Source organism: Gigantopelta aegis, chromosome 4 (assembly GCF_016097555.1).
Source record: "Gigantopelta aegis isolate Gae_Host chromosome 4, Gae_host_genome, whole genome shotgun sequence".
Lineage (NCBI taxonomy): Eukaryota > Metazoa > Mollusca > Gastropoda > Neomphalida > Peltospiridae > Gigantopelta > Gigantopelta aegis.
The window spans coordinates 3,460,096-3,472,250 of NC_054702.1; the positions used below are offsets into that span (position 1 = coordinate 3,460,096).

Consider the following 12,155-nt stretch of genomic DNA (forward strand, 5'->3'; position numbering starts at 1 on the left):
AAGTGTTTTTAACTACCATGGTTCTGCGCAAGAAAACTGTCATCCTAATACTAGTAGTACCCCACACGTTTCAAGCCACACATTTCAAGCACAATTGTAGTTGGTACGTTGATACTATTTGAGAGTATCCCAGTGGTAAAAGTGCTCACTTGATGCTGTTGGTCTGGTATTGATCTCCATTGGGCTATTTCTTGTTCTAGTCGATGCACCATGACTGGTATATGAAAGACTGTGGTATGTGCAGTCCTGTCTGTTGGATGGTGCATATAAAAAACCCTTGCTGCAAATGGATAAATGTAGTGGGTTTACTGTAATGATGAGTCAGAATTAGCAAATGTTTGACATCCAATAGCTGATGATTAATTAATCAGTGTACTCAAACAAGCTTTTTTGAATACTATTTGAAATTAAATGACATGAATTTACTGGCCAGACAAAACTAAATTTCTTGACAAATCTTATCACATATCTTAACAATGGAAAGCGTGGACGTATTTAATGCAATATTCAAAGTTAGGTGCACTTTGAACTGTACACAGTGAGATGCTATTTGGTGCACTGCTATACTTCAACACATGTGTTAGTTTCTCTTGATAACTGTTGTTATTGTTCCCCTTAGTAGCCTCATCTGTGTGTTCCAGCTGTAAAAACTTGGCACTTTCATAACACATCAGACGTGCAGGTATTTTTAACCTGTTACACATAAACTATGTCTAATAATAAACATGCTTAGCCAGCACGTAATAGACTGGTAATACGCAAAACTCTTCAAGAATGTTAGTTTCATTTCCAAATCTTCTGCTTCTGTTATTAAGTAAACCTGTTTTTGGTTTAATCCCCCCCCCCCCCCCCCCCCCCCCCCGATTTTTCAGTATAAGGCACATAATTGTATTTGTATCAAAATAGAAAATCATTAAAAATATATACATGAAATTTTTCATAAATATTTAATGTATTTTTTCTTCAAAATGAGTTGAAATTAGCAGAGAACATTCAAACATACTATAAACATAGTGATGATTTAAGAGAATAATATATAAAACTGTATATTTGAGGAAAGAAATAACTGATGTACATGTATATACATGTATATGAAAAACAAAAGCTTTGACATTATGAATATATTGCTTTAACATGATCTCACAAATGTTTCTACCATAGCACATAGTTGCTGATTATCATATGCCGATTATCTGATAAAGCACAACTATTTGGGTTCATATTTCAAGAATGGTGAAGCTGAGCCATGTAATATAGTGTGAGCCTACATCTATAAAAAGTACTTGAGTGTGATTGTATTGTAAGAATAGTTTGGCATTAACCAGCAGGTCGTAAGGCAATCTAGATAACACTGCACTCCAACAACTCTGGTTACCTTCAGAAAGGTTGTAAAATGTCAGTCGCTTGCTTACATATTAGCACATCTCGGGCCAATTTTGGAGAAGTAGACATTACAGTTAATTGCAAGGTTTATACAGTGAAGTATGTTCACTTGCAGCCTAGACACCTGTTCAAGTAATTGTAGGATCATCGGGTGCTACAAAGATTGGCATCATTGTCTTGTAGTTAACATGTACATTGGGCTTTACAATCAGTTTCCAATTTGTGGGGAGAAAAGATTATGGGAGACCGAATACTGTTACCTTTTAAAGAACAGTTATTTATCTTTTTTAGTTTGATAGGGGTGAAAACTTTTGGGTATGGGGTAGCTTCACAAGTGCAAATACTGAATCTACAAGCTACAAACTGAAATATAGAATGATGATTGATGTTGAAATTTGAGATGATTCTCTCCAATACATGTATATGTATTTTCAAATTAAAAGCATTTAAAAACAAATTGTTTTAAAGTTTGCTACAGGATGTGTTGCCAGGCTTTCTGCCAGAAAATGATTTGAGGGTATGTAATAGAAACAAAACAGATAGGTGGTTTTGGAATTGAAATATTTTGAAATTGGATGCTGCAATTTCACATCTACTTTGACAAGATTTTAACAGCAGTTCTCTTACAACAATCTTTTAAAATTATAAAAATTTATTAATTAATTTTGAAGGTTTTAGGGTACATAATTTTACCCTTCGTACCCTCTGGCAGAAACCCTGGTTGTATATCCCCATACTACCATTACCCTCTTGAATTGTTGTTCATTTTTGCAATACATTACCCTTGACATGTTACTTTTACAAATGTTGGAATGTGTAGCAATTAACAATGGAAAACACATGCTGTGGTGTTCTAGTTGAGTAACATTAACCATCTGATAACATCTGGTAAACCAAAGCAGAACAGCCATGACTGCAGCACTGGTTGAGAAAGACTTTCAAATATGGCAAGCAATTCTCGATGTGCTATCTGCTGTTGGTATCTGTTTAATTTGAGGAGGCTCTATCTCATTGTCTGGCCACAAACAAAAGGAAAGGAATATATGTTTATCAAGACTTAAAACATGTTTGTTTTGTTTAACACCACCACTAGAGCACATTGATTTATATATATAATCGGCTATTGGGTGTCATACATTTGGTAATTGTCTAAGAAAGGAAACCTGCTACATATTTCCATTAGTAGCAAGGGATCTTTTATATGCACCATCCCACAGACAATACAGCACCTAAAACAGCTTTTGATATACCAGTTGTGGTGCACTGAATGGAACGAGAAATGGCCCTATGGGCCCACCAATGGGAATTAATCCCAAACTCACTGTGCATCAAGCAAACACTTTTCCACTGAGTTAGAGAGAGACAGAAAGGAAACCTGCTGCCAACACACAAGCTACTCCTTCCAGAAAGCAGAAAGGATCTTTTATATATACTTTTCTTTAGATAGGACCCTCGATCAGATGTACCAGGCACAGTGCATTGCTGCAATGGGAAAAACTCAGACAATTGATCCTATGACCCACTGCACATCACGAGCAAACTCTACCATTGAGCTAGTACATCTTGTCCAATATACAAAGTTCAGACTGAACATTGGAGTGTATCTAGCAGGCTTTCTGCCAGAAGATAATAATAAAACTAAACACAAGTGCCCTTACTAGGTGGATCTGTGTTTGAAATGCTTTACAATTTGACTGTATTTTATACAACACAATCTGAACACCAGTTTCCATACTGTGATCAGTTTAAAAATTACAATGTCAAACAGGCTGTATATCCATTAATTGCCAAAATTTTAGGATACATAATTTTATCGTCAGTACTCTCTGAAAAACAACCCTGTATCTACATGTAGTTTTAACTAAAGAATATATAGCATTTATTGATATCCACTACATCACTGTTATTACATGCTTGTCATCAGCGTGGGCAAATATGATCAGTTCCTTCTTGGTACTTGATGTAAGAGAAATCTTAAATTGCATCTCTTAGCAGATAAACTTGTGATGATTGCTTTCCAAGCACATCTTAAGAATATAAAAAGCTTTCAAGAATTGATTTAGATGGTTGTTAGTTCACATTAACAACAGTCTATTTAACAATATCTGTCTGTATTTCCACTTTTGTATTATGATAACACTAAACAACCCTGTTACCAGGAGTTATCACATAGAGACATCAGTATTAATATATCATGTGCTTGATGTTAAAACCTGTAATTTGCCATTATCTTGATGTTATGTTACATTAACTGGACATTCATTTACATGATGATTAAAGAGAACCTGTCACAAGTTTTGCTATCAGAATTATAGGCTCTGTTAAATAGAGTGATTTTTTTTTTTAAAGTTCAAATATATTTTCGTAGACAATTTATTATAATTATTTGAAAAACATAAAATGTCAAATTTCACCTTTTATATTTTTAATTGACCTTCCATCTTCCACCCCTTAAAAAAAAGACAAATTAATAAAAGCCTCACTCCTCCCATTTTCTAGCATCTTCAGATGCCTATTTCATTACCTAGTGAAAAAAAGAGAAGTTTTTCTTATTTATTTATTTTTGTGCAACACCAGCATTGGCATTATATTTTGTTTGGTTTTGCACGACTTGTCATATAAGGACAAACACTGGCATGAGTTTTATTTCAAGTGTGTTATTAAATCTTGTTTTACAGAACTTGTCATACAAGGACTGGCACGAGTTCTGTTTCAAGTGTGTTAATCATATTTAATCTGGTTTTACAGGATTTGTCCTACAAGGACTGACACTGGCACGAGTTCTGTTTCAAGTGTGTTAATCATATTTAATCTGTTTTATAGGATTTGTCCTACAAGGACCGACTCTGGCATGAGTTCTGTTTCAAGTGTGTTAATCATATTTAATCTGTTTTACAGGATTTGTCCTACAAGGACCGACTCTGGCATGAGTTCTGTTTCAAGTGTGTTAATCATATTTAATCTGTTTTACAGGACTTGTCCTACAAGGACCGACTCTGGCATGAGTTCTGTTCATATTTAATCTGGTTTTACAGGATTTGTCCTACAAGGACCGACACTGGCATGAGTTCTGTTTCAAGTGTGTTAATCATATATAATCTGGTTTTGCAGGACTTGTCGTACAAGGACCGACACTGGCATGAGTTCTGTTTCAAGTGCGTCAGCTGTGAGAAGTCTCTGGTGGACCAGCCTTTCGCTCCAAAGAACAACAGCATCTACTGCGCAGACTGCCACGATGAACAATTCGCCGCCAGGTGTGACGGGTGCCAGTTACCATTTAAAGGAGGTAATCACCGACACTGAAAGTTTTAAAAGTTTGTTTTGTTTAATAACACCATTAGAGCACATTAATTTATTAATCATCGGCTATTGGTTGTCAAACATTTGGCAATTTTGACAGTCTTAGAGAAGAAACCTGCTGCATTTGTTTTATTAGAAAGAGATATTTTATATGCACCATACCACAGACAGGATAACACATACCATGGCCTTTGATATAGCAGCTACATCCCACCCGAGCCTGCCATGTGATCCTTCCTTTAAACTTAATTTAGCAATACGAAATACGATTTCCCCCCAGAATGACAGAACGCCATATTCAGGGCTAGATTTGGCACTTGCAAATTTCGCCAAATGCAAATTTTAAAACAATTGACAATTTGGCAAAATAATTTCATGTACTAATTGATATTTTGTGGGTTTCTGCATTTTTAAAGTTTAATTTGATAAATATGAATTTACAACAAATTAAGACATCTTGTTTGTCATGGCTTTCAAATCTGTGTAGACCAGCTAAATACTTAAATGCAAGAAAATGTAAATGCTAAATAACAGGTGAGGAGTCAAGGATATATCTAGCTGAAACAATTGTTCTTTAACAGAGAGCAATAAATCAAAGTGACAAGAGACTAAATTTGTTATGACAGAGATAAATTAGGTACCAACACTTAACAATATCACACAGGTTAAGAGATCACTAACTACTTTAACTGGATTATTTTTATAGGCCAAAATTTAAGCAACAAATATTTATTGGCTTTATCTATGAAATGATATGGTTTACATAAGCTATATTCTCATTTTATTTTATGAAGTTATTATTTTACTGTCACTGGTATGAAGAAGTTTGAGTACAAGGGCAAGCAATTAAATGAACAATGGTTTACATATTATCAGTATACTTTTGAAGAGATTGTTTTTCTGTCGCAGGTATGAAGAAGTTTGAGTACAAGGGCAAACAATGGCATGAGCAATGTTTCACGTGTGGCGAATGCAACCAGCCCATAGGCAACATGAGCTTCATCCCGAGGGAAGACCGCGTCATCTGTGTGCCATGCTACGAAGCCAACTATGCCCAGCGCTGCCAGAAATGCAATGAGGTATCTTGTGCAACCATAAATAATCATAGTACTGTTGTATACAATCTGACCTTTCACTTTTGACAAACAACACCTCAGAAATGCTGATTATCTGCAGATAACTTGAGACAACTTTACTAAAAACATATATATGCTTACACAAAGTGAAACAGATAGTACAACACCACCCATAATCTTTGAATTGAGACTTTAAAAACATTTATGTTCATTTTGAGCCAGTAACAAATGAACAGACCTTTATAAAAACTCAGGCTGTTCATATAATTTGTCTATAGCTAGCTATTGCTAATATTCCCTAGGAAAAAATTGCTACAATATAGGATCTTGTACATAATGAGTTATTTCTTATCATATATCGTGGGATTAATACAATAATTTACATAGTAATTTAACTGATGATGTAGGTGTTGTATTGGTGACATTTTGTCAGGATTGTTTGATTATTGGCCTGTGTTTAGAAGTTAACTTTACACAAAAATATACTCTCCTACTAAACAAAGTCCATATTTTCGTGATAAGAGGTGAATTAGCCGTGTTAATATTGGTATAAAGAGTCTAGTGGGATGACATACATGTAGTGTTGTATTGCTGACATTATGTCAGGATTGTTTCATTATTGGTCTTTGAAAAATTTCGACGAGTCCAGAAAAGCATAACAGCACAAAATGTACTGTTAACAAAGTTTAAGAACTAGTCCACATTTTCCCCGATAGCAGTGTTGCTGGTTTAAAATAGCATCTAGTGGGGATTTCTTCATTAGCTCAGTTAGTCAAGCAGTAGATTCTCACACAGAATCCCGATTAAAATCCACTCAGTGGAGATTGTAACATATATATCAGAGGTTGCATTGTTCACCACATGTGAGACTTATTGTTAGACATTTCCCCATCCTCTGGTTCTCTTTGAAACCAACATGGTTTATTACACTACATTAGGTTCAGGTGCTGGTACTTCATTTAAATGTCCTTATCTCCATCATGACAAATTTATTCTCATGTCACTTTGATGTACTGGTCTCTGTTCAGGAACAAGTGTTACGGCTAAATACATCTTTCCAGTTCTCACCTGTTATCTAGGATATACCTTTTCTAGCATTTATCTTCAAAAATCAGATGGTTTTGTTTATCTGTGATCTTATTTCCTTGAGCTTTTTCTGTAAACTCATCACTGGTCCATTTAACATCTACAGTAAAGTACACTTATAATGAACATGCTTAGAATGAACTACTGCATAGAACGAACTGATCATAAAGTCCAGATTTATCTCCTTATATGTATTAAGGACCAACTTATGCAAATGTGTACAACAAACTACTGCTATAATGAATAACTATCATGGTCATTATAAGAGTACTTTACTGTATGTAGCTAAACTTGTACATATTTTTGAAACACCAGTTTTTAAATTCTCAAAATATGGTATTGTTTGCTAGAAATGTCCTTATATAAGCAACTAAATGAAGTGTTTTTGTTTTAAAGAATAATTATGCTAGTTTAGAAAGAATGCAAAGAAGGGATTATTATAAGTAGCAAGTTAAATTATCTTACCTTTCAATTTACCAAATTCGAGGCCTGCATATTATGTTATGCTAGCGTTAACTTATTATGTGTAACTGCATAATTTATTTACCAATAATAATGGTAATTATTAACTTTTTCTCAAATGTTCAAGCTGTACTCTATTGGGTAGGTGGATGCTTTTAAAACAAACAAAAACAACATTTTAGATGCATGCTTTTAAGAGGTGGGAGGGAGGTACAATAATTATTTTTTTTAAATCTGGTTTGTAGTATGTGAAAATATTTATAACTGTAAACAGACTAAGTGAAACTGAATTATAAAATATTGGTTATTTGTGGTTGTTGTAGGTGATCAACAAGGGAGGCATTGCCTACAAGAGTCTGCCATGGCACAAGGAATGCTTCACCTGTACAAACTGCGACAAGATGCTGGCTGGAGAGAAGTTCACGTCGCGTGACGAGAAACCGTACTGCGGAGACTGCTACGGAGAACTGTTTGCGAAGAAATGCTGTCGCTGTACGAAACCAATCACAGGTAAATTGAATAACAAACTAATGCAAGATGGGTTTTTTTTATCTTGACCATTGTCCAACATACATGTATATTTTAAACCCATTTAAAAATGAAAGCTGAATAGATCTTTAAACAGCTGAAACTTCTAAGCCATATTTAAAGGTTATTTTACAGCATTTCAGATCAAATTCAGTGTACTTTGTGTAAACTATTTTATACCAAAACCTCCGAAAGGATCTGAAACCGGATTAAAAGCTGAAATATCACATTTATATATTATGCTTTTTTTTTAGGTATGGGAGCACTAAAGAGTTTTTTTGTGGGGTTTTTTCAAGATAAAATAATTTCATTCTGTTTACAGTAGGTATTAAAAATATTGTTTCCACATGCCTATAGTAAAGCCTTCTGTGTTTAAATGTACAGTTCAACTTTGTAATTTACAAAACAATTCATATTTATATATCATCAAGCACTATAATGAAGATTTTCATAGGTCAGTTATTGATGGAACAAGTTTATTGGTGGAATGAAGCTTATTGGTGGAACAAAGTTTTTCTTGTTTGAAGATCACCATTATAATAATAAAAAATTTCCTGTGTCAGGTATTGGTGGAATGAAGTTTATCTTTTCTAAGATCACCATTATAATGAAAAAGTTTTTTCCTATGTCAGGTATTGGTGGAACAAAGTTTATCTTGTCTAAAGATCATCATTATTACAATAAAAATGTTTTTTCCTGTTAGGTATTGGTGGAACGAAGTTTATCTCGTTTGAAGACCGTCACTGGCACAGTGAATGTTTCGTCTGTTACAAGTGCAATGCGTCGATGGTTGGACGGGGCTTCCTCATGAATTCCGATGACATCGTCTGTCCAGAGTGCGGCCGCAGCTAGACTCGGACAGCCACTGAAACACAGCATAATTAGACTTTAGATAGATAGTTATTTTATTATTGGAGGAGCTTTCGTGTGCATGGCAAATGGGGGTGCCGTTAGAAAACTATTGGCCATTAGTGTTTTGGTCGGTGTGCAAGATTTTATATTCAACTATTTTTCAAGAATCGGAAACACTTAGGAGTTGTTTCAAAGTCTTGAAAAAAAATTACTTGAGAAATTTGTTTTGTTGAATGTTAAATTGTACAAGCATTATAGTACAACAATTAGTGATGTTTTTGTTAATTTTATTTTCTAGGATTTTGCTAATAAAAATAATAAATCTTTATTATTTCTTTACTTTAGCAATATGAAATTAAATATATATGCAAATTGGGCATTTTTACTTTTTAAATACATATATGTTTTTAAATATATAAAGAGGTTTGTTAGCGAGTGTCTTGTAATATACATATGAATATATAATTATGTGTTATTAACTGTCCTTTATTGACAGGTTTCTTACTGACTTTCAACATTGTAAGTGACAGATAAAGTAAAATTTCTGAAATTTAAACATGCACATGTTTAAAAAATGGCATCTGTGATAGAATAAATATTTGTTGAGAAATAGGTGTCATGACAGTATATATTGATTTTGAACAATGTTTTCAAACCACCTAATTATCGCACTATCATATTGCACATGTGAAACATACTGAATGATATCTAAAGTTTTAACTGTGGGTTTTATACCCAATTTTGAAGCACTAGTAAATAACGTAACCTATTTACACAGGTGTCACATAGCAGCATGGCGGTGTGGATAGATAATCAGAGTAAATATTCAATGATCTACAGAGTATGGAGTTTTAACTTGCCAGGCTTTGAAATTCATGGTGCTCAAAACACATTTCTGTGTAAGAACACATATATATTTGTCATGATGATGGGAGACAGAGATTTCATTAATTAAAGTTATAAACTGCTGTTTTAAAAGCAGTTAACTTTTAGAGGGTGTAGTTGACAGCACTGATATAATGTTTACTGAAAATAGTTTTTTCTTTTGTCCAACTCAGCATCGTTGAAACCTACAATACAGCTTTCATAGTTTGTACAAAGTAGCTTAGCACTGTGTATATGTGTATATATCTTTGTTATTTAATGCCTTCCCACCCAACATATTCATTAGTTATCAAATATGACTTACAATGGTGCTACGTTGTTATTTTTTTATTTTTAATATAATTCTAACTCGCTTATAAATATATAAGAATTCAAAATATCAATATCAATATTAATGTTGGTATGTTTTTGTTTTGACTGTGAGCCATATTTACAATGTTATTTAACTACTACGAAATGTTTATTTTCTGAAAAGGATCCTAAGGCTGAATCAAGACGACGATTTACAAATTTGGCTTGTAATTATCATTCAAATTCAGTTAACTTTTACAGAAAAGTTTTTGTCAACACAACACTGAGCCTTTGCTTTGTCATAAAATTGTTTTAAAATGTAGAAAATAGATACCCTTGTGATACAAATAAAGAAAAAACAAATACACTTGTAGGTAAAAAAATTAAATCTTAACATGGATGATTTTTATATCTAGCTTCAGAACTTGGTGCATGTTGTGATACGAGTTCAGAAAAACAATGTTTGACATAAACATACATGGAAGGACACTTTTTAATTCAAATATCGCTTCCTTTCAATTTGTTTTGTTTTTACTATTGTCCATTGTATAGAGCTGCTGCTAAAAAAGCTTTTGATTTTAATATTTACCAATGATGCTATCAAATGTCCTACATACATTAATTATATAAAGAACAATGTCTTGTCTTGTATGAAAAGGACTTAAATATTCTTAATTTTCTACATCTTTATACAAGTTACATTTATTGTACACATTTTATATACAACTCTGCTTCAGATTTATTTTCTAGATGACTGAATATAATCAAATTTATTGAAGTAATATATTTATATGTAATATCCACATATGACTCTAGTTTGCAACTTCTAATAATACTGACTACGCATTGTAAACTTTGGTATCAGTATTCTGTATCTTTCAGCACTTACTAGAAATTAGGTATAAATAATGTCGCTTCAGTAATATTTATATTTAAATCATTTATTCATGTAGATGGAAGGAAAATAATACATTAAGCAAAAGATGACCTCTTTTTTTTTGCACACGGCCCCATTAGAAACCAATCAAATTATTTGAGAATGTTGATGTCACTTCCTGTTACTGAAGTATAGGCCTGGTTTTTAATGTCTATGCTGAGATATATATAAAGATGCTTTGTGCAATGGGAATTGGTATATTGAATAGATTATTAAACTTCATATAAACACCCTCCATGGGACTAGGAAACAGAATATTTGCTATGTAATTAAATTTTTTAGAAATGTATGACACAAGACTTTGTCTTCCAAGGTTCAGAACGATGGGAGGTTTGTTATTTTTACGGATTGTTTTATTATTTTGCTTTAGCTATTGTGTTACATGTGAACACAAACAAAGGCATAGAGTAATATGCAATCATGTATGCTGGTTCAGAACACCAGATTAAAGTATGTGATATGGTAGATCGTTTAGCTTGTACTAGAGTATAAAACTTTTATTTAGAAATAAACTTGTTTCCAAGACATCTTTTGTTGTGTAGTTTACTATTATTTTATTTCTATTAATAATGTCCAATCAAGGTTCAAGCACACTGTTCATGGCACATGCTCGTGCAATGTACAGGGCAGCTGTATCACAATTTATGTTATTACCCATATAGGCAGAGAGATGTGGGAAAAGAAAAATGATCTTTCCCTAGGGATAGAAAAAAATATTTCTTCCCCTAGATATGTTTTGATGTCATAAACAGTGCTTCACTGTAGTCTTTGACGTCATAAACAGTGCTTCACTGTAGTCTTTGACATCATAAACAGTGCTTCACTGTAGTCTCTGATGTCATAAACAGTGCTTCACTGTAGTCTCTGATGTCATAAACAGTGATACTCGGTTAACTTTCAATGAAGACAGACGTGAGTCTTTGTTCTCTTTGTTCTCTCGAGTTGCCCCTTCCCCCCCCCCCCCACCTGGAGGGGCTTATACAGTCTTACGGAGTACTATTGGAATATCGAGTGTCGTACACCGGGTCACGGGCTTCCGTGACCTTGGTGTACGGGGACCGACCACCACCGAAGAAAGGAAGGTACAGGAAGAGGAAACGCGCGCCAGGGACGACACGGTGAGCTAAAGCTCCTTGTGCGACGCCGCCCCCAGCCCAGCCTGAGGCAGAACAGAAGAGGAAGGACAAGCGCCGACCAGACACTGTCCAGCCGACTTCGCCATCACCTCCTGTCGACACAGTGATGCGTCGAGAGTTCGAGAAGAGGGTGGTCGGGGGTCTAAAAAATCTTTGTGTTTGTGGCTAGATAAATACATTATCTATCACAGAAAAAAAGTTTACCAAGATATTTCCTGC

General features: G+C 34.1%; 1 protein-coding gene across 5 annotated transcripts in view; it reads left to right on the forward strand.

The window, feature by feature from the left end:
• Positions 1–11,327, forward strand: part of LOC121372495 (four and a half LIM domains protein 2-like) — a 148,123-nt gene extending 136,796 nt beyond the window's left edge. For all 5 annotated transcript variants that reach the window (XM_041498842.1, XM_041498840.1, XM_041498843.1 and 2 more), the window contains exons 7-10: positions 4,495–4,669; positions 5,593–5,762; positions 7,631–7,817; positions 8,539–11,327. In XM_041498842.1, the coding sequence (XP_041354776.1) occupies positions 4,495–4,669; positions 5,593–5,762; positions 7,631–7,817; positions 8,539–8,687 (681 nt within the window). In that variant the 3' untranslated portion in view covers positions 8,688–11,327. The remainder of the gene's footprint in view (positions 1–4,494; positions 4,670–5,592; positions 5,763–7,630; positions 7,818–8,538) is intronic.
• The last annotated feature ends 828 nt before the right edge of the window (positions 11,328–12,155 follow it).